General features: G+C 41.5%; 1 protein-coding gene across 2 annotated transcripts; it reads right to left on the minus strand.

The window, feature by feature from the left end:
- Nucleotides 1-754: 754 nt before the first annotated feature.
- LOC135094960 (TBC1 domain family member 9-like) lies at nucleotides 755-21,377 on the minus strand. 2 transcript variants are annotated; one of them, XM_063995503.1, is made up of 21 exons: nucleotides 21,225-21,377; nucleotides 19,773-19,945; nucleotides 18,614-18,790; nucleotides 17,909-18,005; nucleotides 17,238-17,424; nucleotides 16,641-16,717; nucleotides 15,950-16,003; nucleotides 15,290-15,373; nucleotides 14,623-14,743; nucleotides 13,934-14,154; nucleotides 13,268-13,368; nucleotides 12,754-12,866; nucleotides 12,130-12,286; nucleotides 11,318-11,521; nucleotides 10,389-11,071; nucleotides 9,864-10,061; nucleotides 9,328-9,499; nucleotides 8,941-9,078; nucleotides 8,404-8,580; nucleotides 8,086-8,159; nucleotides 755-7,684 (listed from the first exon to the last, which is right to left on the minus strand). In XM_063995503.1, exons 1-21 carry the CDS (start codon nucleotides 21,266-21,268, stop codon nucleotides 7,106-7,108), a joined length of 3,831 nt encoding a protein of 1,276 aa, XP_063851573.1. In that variant the 5' UTR covers nucleotides 21,269-21,377; the 3' UTR covers nucleotides 755-7,105. The 2 variants fall into 2 exon arrangements, with proteins under 2 accessions (XP_063851573.1, XP_063851572.1); XM_063995502.1 differs by having other exon boundaries at nucleotides 8,941-9,081.
- Nucleotides 21,378-21,544: the final 167 nt, after the last annotated feature.

The following is a 21,544-nucleotide window of genomic DNA, read 5'->3' on the forward strand; positions in this document are numbered from 1 at the left end:
TCACTATCAATTATAAAAAAAAACTGCCTAAATAATATATGTTATTTTCTTACCCCTTCAGTCACTATCAATAAATAAATAAAAAACAAAAATAAGAAAAACTTAAAAATTGTAAAGTATCATTTTCTTAACCCTTTCAATCACTAAATAAAAAAGAAAAAAAATTAAGCTATCATTTTCTTAACCCTTTCAATCACTATCAATTCTACAGAGAAACTTCTAATTAACATAAGGAGTTAGTGTCACTTTCTTTTAATCCCTTGAGGCAATACTATAATCCACTATCTCCATCTTTCTAACTTACTCACAGCCTTGTTGTCATCACTGTCACCAGAAATATTAATAAAAAGCTAGTCATTATTTGTATTTCCTTCCTAAATTGACTTCCTCTCCATTCTAATCAAAACTGAGACTGTCCCTTCCTACCATGGCTGATGTGGCTAAGAGTGTGTGTGTGTGTGTGTGTGTGTGTGTGTGTGTGAGGAACTGCTAGACCGGTCTGGTTTATAGTGTAGATAGGAATGTTTCACTCTTAATAGCTACATAGGGAATAATTGAATAGAAACAGCATATTTTTCAAGGTTATTGGCACTTTGAAATTTCTGTAGGTGTGTTAAATGCATGAGTGGTTCTCAAAGTACAACTCAAAACTGGAAAAAAATAAAATGAATGAATAAATAAATAAATAAATAAATAAATAATAATAATAATAATAATAATAATAATAATGTAAGAGTGTAATGAAATGTAACTGTTAATAAACTATTTTTCTTTATCTGGTTCTTAAGTCACAAGGATTTGAATTTTTTACAAACGTCACTATTAGTCTGTTAACTCACAGCCCTGTTATCATTATCATCATCAGAAACACAATAAAAGGTTACAAGTTATTACCACTTCCTCCTAAACCAACTTTCCTTCCTCAAATAATCAAATTGTTAACATTTCACCCTTAATAACTAGATACTGATTAACACTACATGGATTCATCATGGCGTTTATAGGACACCTGCAGGAAGTCATCTGGTAAAGGAAGGAATGCCCCCTTGGTCACTGAACAGCTACCAAGAGTCTGATGGTCGTAGTGACAGTATTGCTGAGACATTTTGGACGAGTGGAGGAAGGAGGTGTAAGGAAAAATGGGAGTGATGCAGTAAATTTATTTCCTGACTAGTTTTGCTATTGGCTTTGTCAAGGAAACTGTTCTCTTGAAGTTGAGTTCCCTTTAAGAAGATAGCAGAACTGGTCGGGAAATAAATTTACCTCATCACTTCCATTTTTCCTTACACTTCTTCTTCCTCCACTGACAGTATTGTTACTCTTCAGCTGAATAAGAAAACAAGGGATGCAACAAGAAGCCACCAGACCTACATATGGAAACTAAAATGTTGTTTCACCACGTCTGATGGCTGAATGACTGTGAAGCCTCCTTGTCTCCCGGTTACATAAAAAGACAAGGGAAGCCACAAGAAGCCACCAGGCCTACACGTGGCAATCCCTTCACCAATATTTAAATTTTACAATACTTCATCGAAAGTCTGATGGCTAGATGACTGTTAAGCCTCCTTGTCTCCCAGTTACATAAGAAAACAAGGGATGCCACAGGAAGCCACCAGGCCTACATGTGGCAATCCCTTCACCAACATTTAAATTTTACAACGTTTCACTGAAAGTCTGACAGCTGAATGACAGTCTGTTAAGCCTCCTTGCCTCCCAGCTACATAGGAAAACAAGGGAAGCCACAGGAAGCCACCAGGCCTACATGTGGCAGCCCCACAGACAACCTGCACTCTCTGCAAAGCTACACATAACAGTAAAATGTCACAAATGCACCGAATTAATGTTTCCACTGTGATATCCAACAATGCACAGGGTTAAAAACAGAATACTGCAGAATAGGTTTCACAGTTTTCAGTTGGTATTGTCTTAGGATGGCTGGTGAAAGGTTTGCATTATCTATAAGGAGCAATAGTGACTGTGGAGCTAAGTGACTGGAATATTAGATGAGGTGTGGAAGTTGAGCTATGGGAAGAAAATGGGTGAGTAAAGAATATATTTTTCAAGTCGTTTGGTGCAAAGAAGTGATTGTGGAAGATGAGGTGGTTCAGTGGTCAGTGGTTAATGTAAGAAGTGATAAATAGCATAAGGTTTAAAGGGACATTTGCACTGTACATACATCGATACATAATGCAATATTCTGCTGGTGTAATGCTTGGAAGTGAGTGGAAGGTGACATAAGAAGGTAGCAAGTCTCAGTGTTAGTCTTTCAGAAGCACAACTCAAAACCAAAAATTAAGAAGAAATGAAAGAGTATAATGAAGTGTAGCAATAATACAACTCATTTTCTATATCTGATTTCTGAATTATAGGCACTTATGTATATTTTTCATTTCCTGTGTAGATGATGTAATGTTTGGAAGCGACTGGAAAGCGAGATTTTTTTTTGGTGTTATTGAATGTAGCACACAACAACAATAAAGGGTTAATGGAAGATCTGCACCACAATTCCATGTAAACAAACCCTTCTACTAATGTCTTTAGTTAGCATTCAAAGTACTGTAAGAAATTAAATGTTTATGATCTTACTGGAAAAATGAAAGAGAAATAAGTTAATCTAGTCTCCTCCAGGGTGCAGCTATTCAAGAGACTAATACAAAGATGAGTGTTGTGGAAAATGAAGGTGGTTATGGGAAATCTGTCCAGGAGTGAAAAGGTTAAGGAGTGACAGGGTGTTGTGAGGGTTACCGTTGAAATATAGTGAGGTATGTAGTGTAGTGATCTGATGTTTATTTGGGATTTGAAAATTTTTGGAAGCTTGTCTTAAATGTAGTGGTTTTCAAAGTACAACTCAAAACTGAAGAAAAGAAAAAGGAAAAAAGAAAATAGAAGAATGTAATGAGGTGTAGCTATTAATAAACTATATTTTCTTCACCTGGCTTAAAAGTTAGTTGAGGGTACCTTTAAATATTACAAGCTTCAGGACTATTCTTTCCAAATCACAAATTGAAACTAAAAAAAAAAAGTGAAAGAACGTAATGAGGTGCAAGTATCAATAAACTCAATTTTCGTACCTGATTTCAAAGTTACAGGCATTTTAAACTTTATGAACCTCAACATTAGTCTTTCAACATCACAATTTGTAACTAAAAAACAAGAAAGGATGTAATGAGGCGTAAATATCAAAAAACTCAATTTTCGTACCTGATTTCGAAGTTACAGGCATTTTAAACTTTACGAACCTCAACATTAGTATTTCAACATCACAATTTGTAACTAAAAAACAAGAAAGGATGTAATGAGGTGTAAATATAAAAAAAAAAACTTCAATTTTCGTATCTGGTTTCAATGTCATGGGCATTTTAAATTTTACAAACCTCAACATTGGTCTTTCAACATCACAATTTGGAACTAAAAAAAACTAACAAGAAATTAAAGAATGTAATGAGCAGCGATAAAAACTTAATTCCTTTTCTATCTGGTTCCAAAGTTCTAGACACTTCAAAATCTTTACAAGCCTCAATGGTAATGTTTCAAGAATCACAACCAATAACTAAAAATAACAAGAAAAGGATGCAATGAATTAATAATTATAACCATTTTTCTTACCTGGTTTCAAAGTTATAGAGGTTTTTGAATCTTACAAACTTCAGCAGTAATGTTTCCAGATCACAAACTGAAACTAATGAAAAAACGAAACAAAACAGCAAATGGAAGAATGCAATAACGTACAATTTAAATTCTACTTCGTCATCTGGTTTCAAAATTATACCTATTAATAAATTTCACCAACCTCGGTGTTAATTGTTTCTAAATCACAACTTGGGACTAAAACACTAACTTGTCACTGAATGTCATAAAAAAATCACAAGAACAAACTAATTTTCCCTTCTTGTTTCAATTTACGGCCACTCAGAGACCAACACACCATCACACTCCTTATCCTACGCCCCTCGTCTTCCTCCTCTTGTCTTAAAAAACTTTACAAAACACAGCATTCTTTCTCTACTCTCACCTCACTACTTGTCTTCTTCCTCCTGTTTTCAAGAGTACGAAAACAGCATTCACTTTCTAATCTCATCTCCCCTTGTCTTCCTCCTCTTGCCTTGAAAACTTTACTACAAAACAGAGCATTTTTTTCTACTCTCACCTCACTACTTGTCTTCCTCCTCCTGTCTTCAAAACTTTACAGAATACTGCATAACTTTCTTGATCTTTACTCTCTTTGTTTTTCCCTTCTTGTCTTCTTCGAACCTTTACAAACTACATGACAACTTTCCTAATCTTAATTCTTGTCTTTAAAATTTTACATAACATAACTTTCCTTGTCTTCCTCCTCCTCCTCCTGTCTTGTTCAGAATCTTATAAAACAGCATCATTTTCCTCATCTCTTGTGTTCCTCCTTCTGTCTTTAAAAATTTATAAGACAGCACAACTTTCCTTGCCTTCCTCTTTCCGTTTCTCCAAAACTTTACGAAATACGGCATAACTTTCACCTTCTTACCATTATTTGCACCATCACGGACAACCAGAGTTCGGAAAATAAAATAATAGTAAAAATAACAATAATAATAATAAATCTATGCAAAATTACATTGTACATCTTTCTCTAAATGTATATATATATATATTCACTTATGTGTCTTTGGCATCTTTTGCAATCTTGCTTCTATAATTTTCCATTAGATCTGAGTCAATTTACATTCTATCTACTTGTATGAGCTTCATATATGTTTGTGTGTGTGTGTGTGTGTGTGTGTGTGTGTGTGTGTGTGTGTGTGTGTGTGTGTGTGTGTGTGTGTGTGTGTGTGTGTGTGTGTGTGTGTGTGTGTGTGTGTGTGTGTGTGTGTGTGTTTACCTAAGAACTAAAACATGCCTGGTCCTATTTGTTTATCTATCTGTGTATCTGTTTATTCAGTTTCCCTTCAGTCGATGTACAGTGCTAGCTATCAGTGAGTGAGGGAGTGTGTGTATGTGTGTTTACCTAAGTGCAGTATACAGGGCCTACCTCTGTATATTCAATTATTCCCTTCAGTCGATGTATACTTCTTGCCTCTACTAGTGAGTGTACGCAGAAGTATTAGTAGTAGTGGTAGTAATAGTAGTAATATATAAAAAAAAATATCCATTGAAGCTTACAAGGTACAGATTCTTACAGGTAAATGTTGTATCTTAGCCTAACACTTCTTGGAGTACATGGAGTAAAAAAAATATGGAAAAATAGTGGAAGAGGTTAACCTGAATGACAGACATGCCAAATAAATGCCGCTTGAAACAGTGAACCTTTCTATTCAAGCCTTCAGTTCAAGCTTTCAATTCAAGTCCTGTTAATTTTTCTATCCAAGCTTTTCCATCAATCTTTCTCTTCAAGCTTTCAAGTCCTTCTGTTAATTTTTCTATCCAAGCTTTTCCATCAATCTTTCTCTTCAAGCTTTCAAGTCCTTCTGTTAATTTTTCTATCCAAGCTTTTCCACTGATCTTTCCCTTCAAGCTTTCAATTCAAGTTTTTCTGTTTACCTTTCTATTCAAGCTTTTCCATCAGTCTTTCTCTTCAAGCTTTCAGTGTTGTACTTGTTGATCACATGATCAATGTTAAGCTCTGTCAAATCCTTCTATTTAAGCTTTCACTGCCCAACCTGTCAATAAAGCTTTCAATCTGTGGTTTTCAAGTTTTCTGTTTCTATTCAAGCTTTCAATGTCAGGCTGTTCAATTGGGGTTTTAAGCTTTTCTTTGTCAACTTTGTTCTTCTATTCAAGCTTTCAATTCCAGACTTGTCAATTGAGTTTTCAGTGTTAAGCTTTTCTGTCAAACTCAAGCTTTCAATGTATCTGATGGTCAAGTTTTGTGTTTGGTCTTCAATTCAAGCTTTCCAATGTCAATCTTACTATTTAAGCTTTCAATGCTAAACCTCTGAGTCCAGCTTTATATTTCCAGTGCTCCATTTAAGCTTTTCAATGCCAATATTTGCAATCAAGCTTTTTAAATGTCTGTCCTTCATTTCAAGCTTTTAATGGTAGTCTTTCTAATCAATTTTAATGTTTTGTGTTATCATCAAACTTCAATTATTATTTTCTTTTTTAAGTATTTTCTGGTCATACTTTAAGACCAATATTAAATAAATGGTTTGAGATGATGAGGAAAGATTAATTACATTTTTTACTTTATTTATTTTTTTTACTTGTGTATTTTGATGAAGTTTCAAGACCAAAATCATGAAAATATCCCTAAAATTAATATGATAAAATTTGGCTTTTTTTTTTTATCACTTTTTTTTTTTTGATTCTTTAAAAGTTTTGATAAGTTTTTGAATGAATCAGTTTTAATTTCCTATCCTTGAATTAACTCGGCAAACTTTTGGTCACCTTCAGTTTCACAATACAGCAGTTTGGTTCAATTTCCTGCTAAGCTCTCATCATCTCTTGTGACCCCAAAACTTTATATATTTTCACACCAGTTAGTCTAGTTTCATATATTGTGGTTAAATCCCCTAACATCACACCATACCCAGTTACTATGAAGCTCCATATATATTGGCTAAATTTGCTAACTTCGTACTATCTCTATTTTCTCTACAATTTCAGATGGATGACTTAATTTCAGACCACCAGTTTCTCATTTAGGCCTCACCACATTTCTGATCACTTGGATAACTTAATTCAAATCACCTCCAGATGCTCATAAGATTTCAGCACATTTCTCATAACTTACTAAACAATTATCAACCTCTTTTTTCTCTATAATGTTTCAGCACACTTTAGATACCCTGGCTGACTTCAGATCACCTCATTTTCTCTCAAGTTTCATCACATTTTAGATAAACTTCCCAATTTCTCATCTCCAGTTTCTCTAAAAAAAAAATCACCACATTTTGGTCACCTTATCTAACATCACGCCACCTCTGAGCTCTCGAGTCATCACACAATTTGGATGATCGAATTCCCTTCCCATCACCTTCACTCCGCCATTCCCAGCCAGTGACGAGACAAAGGATCAGGGAAGCTAACCATACACAACAACCCAGAGCCACCTAACCTAACATGGACGTGAGTGGGTTGCTACAGTACCACAGGAAATGAGTACTAACCGGGAGGACCTTGGGGGAAAGCACTAAGAGGGGGAGGAGGCAGAAGATCCACTTGCACTCTGACTGATGGTGTTTCGAGTCCTCAGCTTCTGCACTTCCTCGGCCACCCTCACCTGCTGCTCAAAGAAACGTACAAGGTTTTCCTCATTTGCCACGTTAGCCAGAAACTGCTCAAAGGATATACACCACTCCTGACTTGGGTATTGTTGTGTTGGGGGCTGGCACTCCTCACAGCCTCCCTCCTGGCACTGGTTTGGTTCCTGTGAAGCGGAGTGAAGCGGTGTGTGTCTGTCATGCTCCTTCTTGTCTAGTGTCTCCTGTGGTCTGCTGGGGCTTATGTTAGCACTGAAATTTAAGCTTGATGAAGGAGTGCTCATGTCCGAACTGGTGTCTAGGGAGCTGGTGGTGGCGTTACTGGGGTTACTAGGGTTTCTGGTCCTCTCTGATTTATTGGTTGTGGTGGTGGTTGTGGTGGTCAAGGATGCGCCTGTTGCCAAAGGGGAGTCTCTGTCTGTTCCTAATGTCGATCTGTGGTCCTCGCTGCCAGGGTTGTTGTGGTTGTCGCCGTCGCTGCTGCTGCTGTCTGGTGAGTGGCTGTTTCCCTGTTTAGAGTAGTTTGAAATGATGTTCTTGTTTTATTAATGGTTCTCGTGTGTGTCATTCAAAGTTAAAATCTTCTTAACAGTCATAATTTTGTTTAGTGTCTTTATTTTCTCCTATTGGGTTGGACGGCTTATGATTAATTCTTCTGCTTGAAATGACAGTCTCCTCCCTGTTCCTCTTACTGCATTTTCTTATGAGTGCAATTCCAAATTAAAGCCTCCTAAACTATGGTAATTTTGCTTATTTTTCTCTTAAATTGCTGAATGGCTTATCAATTCCTCTCCTACTTCTCATGTCATCTTATCTGTTACTAATACACCTTTCTCTTATCTGTCACTATACCGTTTTTTCATCTGTCATCAATACACCTTTCTCTTACTCCATTGCGCCCTGTACTTACCTCACTGAGAGAACCCTGCGATGCCTTCTCCTTCACTCTCCGGCCCACCTCTCCAATCTGCAGCAGTAGTGTACCTTAGGAAGAGTTTATCACATTAGTAAACACTCTGGAACCAGGTCTTGTCTCAGCTCTCATGGTATATGGGTGTGGTTATGTCTCTCTCTCTCTCTCTCTCTCTCTAAGTCTCTCTGTCTATCTGTATGTGTTTCTGTCTGTCTATCAATCTGTCTTTCAATCTGTCAGTCTTTATGTGACAGTCTCAAATCCTTTCCGTTAAGCTTCACATCTGTATCTCTCTGTCCCTCTCTCTCGACTCACCCACTCTGGACAAAGAGGTGAAGATTTCCTGGTTGGTTTCGAAGGCAAAGAAGCTGTACACTGTCCGCCACATGTTGATGAACTGCTCCTGCGACATGGTGGGCAGGAAGCGCTGCTCGTACAGGCGGTAGTCTCGATTGTGGATGGTGGCCAGGCCTGTCAGACTGTCACAATACTCTGGAGAAGTGAGGCTGGTTTTAGACGGGGGCACAGGGGGCAGTGGGTCACCAAATTTTTCGATTGCCCCCCATTTGCACAAAAAAATATTAGTGTGTTTTAGTCAACCGGTGGTGATGTTCCAGGCTTAAACCCCCTGGGCCCGGATCCACAAACTGAGAGTCTGGAGCCGAACAATGCTGAGGCAATGCAATATAAAACAATCAGGTCGGCCGTGAAAATCTCACAACAAAACAAAATAAAGAAAGAGGTCAGACTAAACTAAATTAACAGAAGATCCAATTAAGAGAAGCAGGGAAGATCACAAGGGAGGTCACATACAGAATAGGTCACAGAGAGGTCACACACACTAACACTAACCTGTCTTGGGGGAGGAGGCAACAGAGGGGGACGTGGGGGAGTCATCAGAGAGCTCAAGATCCACCTGACCTTTGCCCGAGTCCTCCTCCATGCAATCAAAGTACTCTTCTGCTTCCACCGCTGTCTCCTCCTCCACCTCTGCTGTGTGTGGTGGAAGAGTGGAGTGCTTAGTGCTGTTGTTGTTATTGTTATTTGCACTAAGTTGTTCTTCAGTGTTATTAACGTCATTATTCTTATTGTTCTTTATATTCCATGAGTAATCCACCTCCTATCCTTTCTATTTGTCCTCCACCTCCTCCTGACCCTCTCTAATCCACCTCTATCTCCTAACCCTTTCTACCACAACCACTTCCACCACCTCTAAGCTCCACCACACCACCTCCTCACCTGTAGATGTGTTCCCTAGGGGCCGGTCCACCTCGTCCAGCCTTGGGGGGAAAGCCAGGTGGAGGTAGTAGAAAAGCCGCAGTTTTCGGGCCAAGTCGCTACAGCACAGCACGCCAAACAGCCATGCCACAGCACGGAACGCTACCAAGTGAGTCCCCGCCACATCCAGCATCTGTGTGGTGGTGGTGGTGTATTACAATATGCACACACATACATACTCACATACACAGCATACAACCATCCAAATAAAAAGTAAATACTCACTCACACTAACAACCAGCCAAACACACACACACACACACACACACACACACACACACACACTGGGAACTAGCCAGAAAGATAAAAGATAAACCCACACACCCAATACCCCCAAACACACCCAAAACACATCCAAACACACCCAAAACATACCCAAACAACCTTAAGCAGATCCAAACACACCCAAACATGTCCAAAACACACCCAATCATCCCAAACATCCCCAAACATGCCCAAACACATCCAAACACACCTAAACACACCCAAACACGCACATTAAAGGTACTAGTTGCAAGGGCCTCAGCACGGTCGCCTTGCCCCCATGGTGCCACCGCCAGGAATAGCTGCCTGAAGGTGTCGTAGCCCACCACATATCCTTCGTGAGTGAGGGGGCCACCTGAGCTACTCCTCTGCCGCACCTCCTTGTCGTCCCCTCCCAGGATCTGCTCCCCTCGCACATAGATCACCAGCTCCTGTTGATAGGGGTGGGGTTATGTCAGATTAGGTTAGGTTAGGTTAGGTTAGGTTGAGTTTGGTTTGGTTAGGTTTGTTTAAGCTAGGTAGATAAACATTTCCCTGTGATATCCAATAATTTGCAACACTGAAAGCATTGTAAGAGATTTTTTAGAAGGTGGAAGAAAGAAAGGGTTGGAAAAGAATAGTGGATAAACATAGCAGGTAAATATAGAGCTTGTGCTGGTTGATAGGTGGTGATAGCAGTTAAAGAGAGATAAAAGTACAGGATTAATGATAAATGAATATGACAGACCTGGTTAGATTGAGGCAAGAAAATATTTCACCTTCAGATCGGATTGTCCAAGCAAGCAGTCCGGCCCCACAGTCCGCAGTGTGTTCCTCATCATGGCGTCTTCCAGGGTCTGCACCACCCTCAGCCTGTGCTTCACCCTCAGCCGCTCCACTGCCAAATTTGTAATGAAGCCGTAGTCTCTGTAGGCCGTCTCTAGCAAACCTATCACATTCACCTCCTCCTCCTGACTGTCATCTGCCACCACACTGCTCCGGCGCCTCCCGTACCGACTCTCAGGGGTGGTGACGGCTCCCAGATACTCCGACAGCACCATCATTGCCTCTCCCTCGTCGTTGCACTGCTCCAGCTTCTCCTGATTGGCACCGAGGATTGCAAGTGCCACCATGAAGACGACACGCGCCCCGTCGTAGAAGAAGCAGTCCACCACGTGCACGGCCGCCTCGAAGGGCATGACACTGAGGAACAGAGTGAGGAACCAGGACAGGGACACGAGGGAGATCACGCCGAGCTCCGAGAGGCGAGTGTGCAGTCCCGGCATGTGGTCCAGAATGAGGTCCTCCAGCACTCCCTGGTCCACAAGAGCCCCGATGACCCTTGTGTTGTAGTAGTCAGGCAGCAGACGCTCACTGAGGGCCGCCAGGAGCCAGAATGCCTCCTCCTCGTTGCAGTACACCAGCAGAACGGATGCCACGATGTTCATTGCCTGGCAGTATCCTGAGGAGGTGTTGAAGTGGTGCTTTGTTTTTTGTATCAAAGAAATTGTGGTTGAAAATTAAGATGCAAGTGTGAAATGTACGTCAATTCTCGACACTAATGCCAAACACAAACACACACACACACCAGCACTTCTTTTGGCTCTATAAGATGGAAATTGTGGCTAAAAATCAAGATGTGTGTTAAATCTATCTCATTTCCCAACACCACAGCACTACACACCCCCACACACATCCCAGCACTCACCAATGGCAGGGTTTCTCCAGGCGTAGGCACAGAGAACCCTACGGAGAGCTGAGATCCCCGTGTCGCTCTGAAATGCAGGGTGTTCAGGCAGGGAGCGATGCAAGTCTCTCTCTATTTCTTCATTAGCAGGGCCACCTCTCTTCAGCCCAGCAACGACTGCCTGTTCGTAATGGCCTGGGTGGGTTGCCTGCTCGTTAATGGCACCTGCAAATAGAGTGAAGTCATTAATACCATTGGAAATAGGATGAGGGTCAGAAAGGTGAGGGAAAGATTATTTTGTTTTGTTTTGTTAGAATTCTGACTTAGGGGAATAAAAAGGAAGATAAAATGTCTACTGATGCGTTAATTCCCAAAGAGATTAGCTAAATAGATCACCCAAAGTTGGAGAATAAGTCTCTTGAAATTTCCCTCCTGAAAGAGTTTAAGTCACAGGAAGGGGGAAATGCAGAAGCAGGCAGGGAGCTCCAGGGTTTACCAGGTTAGACTGAGAATGCTGGTTAGGTCTTACACTATGGAGGTGGACAAAGGTGAAAGGGTTTGGGTGGAAAGGGTTGGTGATGTGGATTAGGGTGCTGAAGAACGGAACTACTGCATCTATCTCTCATCCACCTTATCCACCTGAGAGTCTGATTGGTAAAGATTAAGATACTAATGAACATAACTGAGACATCCACCTCTCATCCATCACATCCACACTTGAGATCATCCTTACCTCATCCACATATCTGACGGTTACGTGTTAGGGTAATAAGGTGGTAACGAACACAATACAATAAATATATCCACCAATCATCCATCTCTCATCCACGTACCTGAGAAAATCATCCACACCTCCCTCCGCACAGCACCCGGCAGCCCCTCCAGCACCAGCCTGAGGGTCTCCACAGTGCGGTAGAGTGTCACACCATGTCCATATTCCTGCCAGTGTCTCTCCCACAGTGCCTCCCTGCGGTGGTTGCTGTCCATCTCCTGCAGCACCACAAATGAGGTTAGGTTATGTCAGGTTAGGTTAGGTAATGTTGGGGGTAAGTTAGTTTAGTTTAGGTTAAGGGTAGGGAAGTGAAAGGAAGATTATGTTACGTTAGGGGAAAGTTAGGTTAGGTTGATGTGGGAAAGAGTAAATTAGGTTAGGTTGAGGTGACAAAGATTAAGTAAGGTTAGATTGAAATGGGGAAAAAAGTGAATTAGGTTAAGTTAGGTTAGGATGAGGCAGGAATGAGTAAGTTAGGTTAAGTTTGCATGTTTGTGAAATTAGATTGAGGGAATGTTATCTAAGTTCTGAATAAAATAAGTAAGATGAATTTGTGCTTGGGTGGAGGATGGCTTGAATGTGCTGGGTCCTTTACACACTCTCAGGCTAGGTGAAGTTTATACATCAAGGAGGAGGAAGCGATGAAAGTGGTGAGTTTGTCTGTCTGTCCATCTTTCCCCCTCACCTCTAGGTCCTCCCCAGGGTCGTCATACAGGGCCCTCAATGGCAGGGAGGAAGTGCCCATGTCAGATTGGTCTGTGGGCAGAGATCCGTTGTTCTCTGAGATGCTGCTGATGCCTGGCAGGGAGAACACTGTTAGCACCCACAACACACCCATAACACACTGACAATGCACCAATAACACACCCATAATGCTTAACTAGCTGAAGGAGACCCCTAATATTCCTAGCATCATAGACGAGAAAGTTACATTAGTTTTGTGACAATATTACTAGGTTACCGAAGATCCGTCATATTCCTAGTACTATAGAAGGGGGTGACACAACATTACTAGCTGGCAGAAGACACCTCACATTCCCACCACTGCAGAAGAGAAGAGGAGTGACTAATATATAACTGAAAGAAAGATGCATTTACAACTAACACTACTTCCTGAAATGCTCTCATATTTTCACCACCAAAGACAAGTTAGCATCCACATACATCCACATGCATCCATACACATCCAGCATACTCACTGAGGCTGCTAAGGCTGATGTTTTCACTCTTGTCTTCGCACACAGAGTTTGACCGACTGATAGACCGATCAGAGCCCACCAGCATGCCGTCGGGAAGGACACTGCAAAGGAGACACGGGTGGAGCAGGTCAGGTGGAGGGGTGTGGAGTGAGTGGATAAGTCTCTCTTTAGTGTGTAATTCTTGTTTAGGTGAGGAGAGTTAAAGACTGTTTGTGTTTTTTTTTCTTGTCTTTTGTTATTTTATTTCTTTTCTTTCCCTTTTCATCTCTCCCTCACTACTACTCTCCATTCTGCCAAGACTTATCTTTCTGTCTGTCCTTTCAACTTATCTTTATTCTCTCTCTCTCTCTGTCTGTCTAAGTACCATTTCAACTTCTTATTCCCTCTCTGTCTGTCTGTCTACCTGAGCACCCTGTCTTTTCAACCTTTCAACTTACTCTTATACCCTCTCTCTCTGTCAGCCTGTCGAAGCACCCCATCCCTGCCAGCACCTCCCCACTCATTCTTATTCTCTCCCTGTCTGTCAGCCCGTCTAAACACCCCTGTCCTTTCAACCTTTCAACTTGCTCTTATTCCCACTCTCTCTGTCAGCCTGTCTAAGCACCCCTAACCTTTCAACTTGTTCTTATTCTCTCCCTCAAAGCACTCCATCCCTGCTGCACTCACTTCTTGGTGGGAATACTCTTGCCCAGCATCTCAGACAGCTTGCTGATGACAAAGTCGCGGTCGCCCACGTCGATGAAGAGGAAAGTATTAGAGGGCCCAGTGGTTTGGGTGGTACATACAAAGACTGCATTTTTCACTGCACTGTTCCCCTTGATGTTGTCCACCTTCTCCACACTCTGCACCTCCCGCAGCGGACACACCACACTCACCAGGTTGGCAATCTATTAGGGGAAGGCACAAGAGGCGATTAAGTTACGTCAGGTACGGTTAGTTTTACTCCTTGAATTGGAATAGAACAAGGGTGATGAATAAGTTCCTGAGGGTAAGACCAGGCTGGTAATGTGTGTGGGGGGGAAGGGGGGAGGAAGAGATGTATCAGGTTAGGTTAGTGCTGGTATAGGAGATATAACAAGGGTGGTATTAGCAAAATCCTCAGCGTCAGTAATTAGGGCAGGACTGGGGTTATAATCTATGTGAGGAAGGAGGAAGGGGGAAGGGAGAAAGTGTATTAGGGTTAGAATGAGTCTGTTGATTGAAGTTCTGGCGATACAAGGGCAGCACAAGTCAAGTCCCCAGGGTCAGTAATCAGGATAAGACCAAGCTTGTGATGTGGGCAAGAAAGAGATGAAGTGTGTTAGGATTAGGCTGAGTTTGTGGAGTGTGTGTGTTTGCGTGCATGTGTGCCTTACCTTACTCTCGAAGCAGATGTAGTTGAGGGAGATGTTGAGAGTCCCGCTGATGTAGGACTTCTTGTACGGCGCCCACATGGAGCAAGAGGTGGAGCCGTCAAGCTTCTCACTCAGCGGTAACCTGGAAGACAAGAGGTGAGGTGAGAAGCCATAATAAACTTATCCCAAACTCTTCACCTACTTATTGTCTTGTCCAGCTTACCAGACAAGAGAAGAGGTGAGGAATGTAAGTAAGTAGATAAGTAAATGATGTCATACTCAACTGCTAACCTTTCCCTGCTTCAAAACCAGCCTACAAAAGACGAGAGAGAAAGAAAAGGTCAGGAGGTCATGCTATTACCAGAATCTTCACCTACTGCCTTCCTTACATTTCCAGCTCATCAATGTCACCACCACAAAAACCACCTCATCCACTATCACCAGCCCTCCACCACTACCAAAACCACCTGCTCCGCTAACACTAATACCCAATTGCTATCCGCACCATGCCAACCCATTATTCTTCCCCTGCTGTCTTGCCTGTCCAGCTTGGCAAAATTACAAGATGAAAAACTTAAAGAGGTCATATAAAACAGGTCCTCTCCCCTCACACATGCACACACACACACTCTCCTCTTTCCCTCCTTACACAAACACATCTCTCTCTCCCCCCACACACCTGACGTACCTGAATTTGCTCCGGTAGGCATCCGAGTGAGCCCTTGCATCCAGATCCCTCTTAAGAAACGACGGCTTTTTGGGAACTTTCTTGCTGTGAGAGAGAGAGAGAGAGAGAGAGTGTACATTTAGCAAAGAAATAAATATAAACTGGCAAACATAACCACACTCACTCTCTCTGTTTGGGTGTAAATAGATAAACAGAGAAAAAATATAAAAGAATGTAAAGGATGAATAAGGAAAGAGAGAGAACAGATATGAATAAAAAGATAATCAAATATAAAGGAGAATAAAGGATTAAAGATAAGAAGAGAGAGAGAGACTTGGGATGAATAAATAAATAGACATCAATATAAAGAAGAGTAAATGACAGGAGAGAGAGAGAGAGAGAGAGAGAGAGAGAGAGAGAGAGAGAGAGAGAGAGAGAGAGAGAGAGAGAGAGAGAGAGAGAGAGAGAGAGAGAGAGAGAGAGAGAGAGAGAGATAATGAATAAATAAAAAAAAATAAAAAAAACAGAGATAAAGCGTAGATAGAAATAAACAAGAGATAATAAGAGAGAGAGAGAGAGACTAGATGTTAATAAATAAAGGAACATAAAAATAAGAAGATAAAAGACTAAATAAAGATAACAAACCTAACGACCTAACGAAGAACAAGCAAACGTACTTACCTGACCTTAGTGAGCAGATCCTTGTCCTCCGAAAACTCCTCATCGTTGATCAGCCTGTGGGAAGCAACACAGGATGAGGGAACGACACAAGACAATCACTTGCTCACAATATTACAAGTATGCGCAGAATTTAAGGCCCAGATTCTGAAACGCTCTGCTCTCATACCACGACTAGGCCACAGAGATGACTAGCTGGGTTCTCGAGTGAATCTCCTGTTAGTAATGTAAACTTCATATTAATTTGTCACTAGAACCCTAAAAACACCCTTATAAACCTGCAAAACTTTACTACAACTATTTTTAAAGGCCACAGAGATGACTAGCTGGGTTCTCAAGACTGTTTCTCTTGGTTAATAATGTAAAAATCTTGTTAACCTCTCACTAGAACCATAAAACCACCCTTAAAGACCAGCGTAACTTCAACTAGAGCCTTTGGAATAACGTAAAAATCTTGTTAACCTCTCACTAGAACCATAAAAGCACCCTTAAAAACCTGCATAACTTCAACTAGAGCCTTTGGAATAACGTAAAAATCCTGTTAACCTCTCACTAGAACCATAAAAGCACCCTTAAAGACCAGCGTAACTTCAACTAGAGCCTTTGGAATGTTGTGGAAGGAGGTGCAATGCAGAAGTGTGTCAAAATAAAGGCCCTATTACAACATCGCTCCCTTCAGAGGCAAGACACTCACTGCTTCATGGCCATGTTGGCGAGCTGCTCCATCAGTTCATAGGTCTCCTTCTTCCGCAGCAGCATGGAGAAGTAGTGCTGGGGGGAGAACAGCAGGGAGAGGTAGAGTGAGTGTAAATGTGACAGCAAGACAAGACTTCGTTTATTATTTATCCTCATCCAATAACAAAAACTACCACTATTCATTCTTATCCACCTCTCGGAAAATTGCATCACCCAACCACTCTGATCCACCTCCTTGCTAAACACACCTCATCCACTATACACTTACCCCTCATCCACCTAACATGACTACACCCTAAGCTACTATTCACTGATCCCTCCACACCCTCCACATCCACTTTCACTCTCATCCACCCACCAAAACACCACTCCACACCTCATGGCCCCTGGTGGATAGCTAGATATGTTCAGTGATACACCAATGCAAACTAACCCAACTAAAAAAAACACACCATACGTTCATCCACCACACAAACCCATCTCCACAACTCCACCAAACATAACCACACTCTCCCTCCGTCCACCACACACAGACCCATCCACTCTCACACTCATGCAGCCACGAAAACACCAATCCACATCCATCTATCCACACCTCATGGTCCCTGGTGGACACGCGGATGCTGTCGGGGAAGATGAGGGCATTGGTGCAATCCAGAAGTGTGACGTCCCTCCACCTCACAATGACACGAGTTTCCTTCCCCAGCAGGAATGAGTAGAAACAAAGGTAATTTACACTCAGGTATAGCCACCCTTGTCTCGGTAGTCTGTTGTGCCAGTAACTGCAGGGAGAGGAAAGGAGAGGTTAAGGGAGAGTAAAGGGAGGGTCAGGGAGGGTAATGGAGGGTGAGGGAGAAGTTAGAATGCCTTCCACTAAAAAAATAAATGAAAACTGTAAGGTTCTTGGTTTTTAAGTTATATAATTATGTCTCATCTCTTTTATTTATTTGTGTGTGTGTGTGTGTGTGTGTGTGTGTGTGTGTGTATACATCCTTCAGTTTTGGATAACACTTTTGACTTTCCTTTTTGGGACCAGCATCTCAGTGGGCACTTTTTTTCCCTCTTTCTGTTGTCCTCCCTTAGCCAATGTCCCTCTCTTATATATAAAAAAAATAAATAAATAAATAAATAAATAAAAAAAATAAATAAATAAAATAAGATAATAATAAATAAATAAATAAATAAATAAAAAGTCACTATCACCAGCTGTTCCCCCAAAAGAAAACAAAGGATACAGGTCACCATCACCAGGTGCATCACTATTACCTGCAGGAGTAGTAGTTGACGAGCTTCTCCCCTTCAGGCATGTTGAACAACTTCCGGAATTTGAAGGACACTGCCTTGAACGTCTCCGAGTCAGGGTCTGCAGGGGGGAAGGGGGTGGGCAGTGAGGGGTAAGGTCAGACTCTATATAGGGGATCCTCATAGGTGATGGGGGGTGGTTTCTCATAGGGGGGAGGGGTAGTTCTCATAGGGGTCCTCATAGGGGGATCCTCAAGTTGAGATGGAGTTCTGTCCCTACGCCATGTCAAACTGATTTTCTGGGTAGGTCTAAGCCAGTCTAAGTAAGCCCCTGCAGTATTCCCTCAGCTGTATTGATGCTATGGTAGTGTGAAGACATAACATAGGGCATAGAAACATGACTATTGTACCTGAAGGAGAACACGCTGAGGACACAGAGTAGGTAAAGAAAATGAAGTAAAATCAGTAACATAATCAAAGGAGAATGCACTGTGACAAGACGAGCACTGCCAACATCCTCACTACAACACAGCATAAATCAATAGAACAAACCAAGAAGTCCCTGTAATCTCTTCCTCAAGCACCCATTCCTTTGCCTTTTTAATCCCTACTGTGGTCATCTACCTTTATATAGTCACCAATACCCTCTTTCCACCTCTCCACCTAAGCCTGTCTACTTCTTTCCTCTACCAGGCTCCTCCATGGCCTGCTCCCCCACACACCACCTGCCTGGGGTGTTGAGAGGGTCGGCGATGGTGTTGTTCGCCACCAGGGACTCGATCTTGCACCTCACGAAGTCTGTCACGTCCTCATCCTTGTCAAACGTGGCCAGGATGCTCATCAGGTTTCTCTCCAGCCATGCCCAGTTTTCGTCGATCTCATCCTTCTTCAGGGACACTGCCACTACTGCAGGAGGAAGAGGAATAGAAATACAGTGTTGGACAAGTGTAGGATATGTAGGTAGGGAGTGAGATGCTGGGAAAGTGTAAGATAGGAAAGAATAAGTGCAGAGAAGTGTTGGAAAAGATTGATGTCCCTTTTAACTCTCCACCAGCAAGAGATAAGAGGAAAATGGGTGTGACTGGGTGTGTTATTGTTAGTGAAGTGTACTTAGGAGTCTGTGGAGATGGTATATAAACTGTAGGGGGGTTTAAAAGGGCATTATGACTATTTTACATGGCCTGAGAGAATAGTAGTTGGGTTCTCAAGAGTGTTTAGAGAGAAGAGGCCTTTGTTTGTAGAGGGGAAGATATGGAGATAAAGGGAAAGAGGACTGAGGAGGAAGGGAGGGTTGGGGAATGCTGGAGTGTTTTAGGGATGTAGCAGTGATGAGGGTATGACATTAGGTGGAGTGGAAGAAGAGGCAAGAAAAACAAGGAACATGAAAATTATGACTTATATATCTTTGTAGTGTTATTGAATCCTTTCAATGCAGGGTTGGTATTTCACATGGCCCTCCCCCCAAAAAAATATATATATAAAAATAAATAAATAAAATAAAATGAATAAATAAATAAGTAAAAATGAAAATAAATGAATAAATAGTAAATAAATATAAATAAATGAGTAAAATGAATAAGGAAATAGAAAAACAATCAATAAATCAACCAATAGCAACAAACTCATAAAAAAAAATATTCCCAAAAGATCTTATATATAAAAGGAAAAGAATAAAAAAAAAAATTCACAATAAAGATAAACAAATAGATAACATCATAAAAAATACAAAAAACAAAGAAAAATCATAAATCAATAAAAAAACATGAATAAAAAAAACAATAAAAAAAAAATATAAATACCGTAAACAAACAAACAAGACAGCCGCTCTACAAGCCAACCAACCAATCAGAGAGCCAGCCCGAACACAGCAACACAAGACAAGACCTACAGTAATAAAGCTCGGCAGAGGGTGTGCGGTGCAGGATGCGGTAAGGCGGAGGCTTGGTGTCGAAAACAGAATCCAAAGTCCCCACCAGCAGCCCCGCCAGGCCCCGAGATGCCGCGCTGCCAGACCCCTTCCGCTGCTGCAGGAGGAAGAACGTGTTGGCCACCTCTGTGTCCCTGTGGAGGAGAGAGAGGGGAAGAGTGAGTAGGGAAGAGAGGACGGGTGAGTAGGAAGAAAAGCAGTGTGAATAAGGAAGACAGGAGAAATGAGTAGGGAGGAAATAAGAGTAGGGGAAAGAGAAGGGAGTGAATGGTGGGGAAAAGATGGAGTAGGGAGTGATTGGAGGTTCAGTTTAAGGATTCAGGGAAGGAAAGAGTGAGAAGGGAGTGAAGATAGAGAGAAAAAGAAGGGTTTAGTTTCAGGATGATGTGAAAAAGGAAGGAAGAAAGGAAGAGTTTAATTCCAGGGTGGAGTGAGAGAAGGAGAAGTTTAGTTTGGAAGAGTGAGGTAAGGAGCAAACAATATATATGTATTTTTTTCTTCATTTCAGTTATAAGTTTGGTAGTGGGGTTTCCAAAGGGTGTTTTTTATGATTCCAGTGATAGATCAACAAAGGTTCTGCACTTTTAAAAGCCTCTAGTAAAAGTTATTGGGGTTTCTAAAGATACATTCTGAGCATTTGTGAAGATTATTGAAGTTACAGGGGTTTTCAAGTGATTTCATGGCTCTACTCATAGTTTAACAGGCTGTAGTGGGAGTTACTGTGGTTTTCATGGTTCTAGTAATAGTTTAACAAGCTCGAGTGGAAGCTGTTGTGGTTTTCAAGTGTTTTCGTGGTTCTAATAATAGTTTAACAGGCTCTAGTGGTTGTTGTAGTTCCCAGGTATGTTTTCAAGACACCTGTGACAACATAACAAACATTTTACACTATCAGTATAAACAAACACTGAGATTCTGATTAATTGTCCGCGTGGGTTGAGAAAACACTCCTGATGCGAACAAAGGGCCCCACAACACGCCCCACTGTGCTAAAATGTGTCACGTGCCACTAACATTGCATCACCTTGACTAACGTAAGGAATAACTGACTGATGACTTGACTGACAGTGTTCAACAAGTCATTATTGCTGGTGACTTGACAGGAGCTGGCAATACGTCAGTAGGAACAAAGAATATGCACAATATCTCAATTACACCGAAGTAAATATTAATTAATCAGACATACACACAACTTACTCATGTCTAGATTCATCATACATTAACTTTCTTATTTAACAAACCATGCATGAGTAGCTGGAAGACTCATCACTCGCCATAAACCAACAGGAAGGCTAGATTAAGTCAGATAAACACACATATGTACAGTATAAACACATTCATTAATCAACATAAATTAACCACTTCATTTAGCGTACCACACCTGTGTAACTACCACACTCATCACTCACTACTCACCAGAAGCCGCCAGCCACCAACACTTCCTCTGGCTTCACCCACATCCTGAAGGAAAGCCAGTCAACCAGTCACAGTCAGTCAGTCAGCCGCCGCCTCCCTCCGCCATCAGCTGTTCTCTGTTGACATCCACCTTGCCTCTCTCGCTCACAGGTGGCGCTGATTCCCGCCAAAATATACCTTTAATTCTCCACCTGCACGGATATGAGATAAATAGATTGATTGATAGGTTTATTGTTGTAAATATGGAAAAAAGTACTACAAAGGGGGAAGGACTGAACTGCATGCCACCCCCTCTCACCCCCGGACACTTGATAGAGCAG

This window comes from Scylla paramamosain, chromosome 47 (genome assembly GCF_035594125.1).
Source record: "Scylla paramamosain isolate STU-SP2022 chromosome 47, ASM3559412v1, whole genome shotgun sequence".
In the NCBI taxonomy this organism is placed as follows: Eukaryota; Metazoa; Arthropoda; class Malacostraca; order Decapoda; family Portunidae; genus Scylla; species Scylla paramamosain.

Bases quoted from the DNA above. Each gene is read 5' to 3' on its own strand.
- LOC135094960 (XM_063995502.1), bottom strand. From the start codon at position 21,268: ATGTGGGTGAAGCCAGAGGAAGTGTTGGTGGCTGGCGGCTTCTG. The intron at 18,791-19,772 runs GTAGGTCTTGTC...TTCCTCCTGCAG, and splicing joins CTCTGCCGAGCTTTATTACT to TAGTGGCAGTGTCCCTGAAG. The intron at 18,006-18,613 runs GCAGGTGGTGTG...TCCCCCCTGCAG, and splicing joins CGACCCTCTCAACACCCCAG to ACCCTGACTCGGAGACGTTC.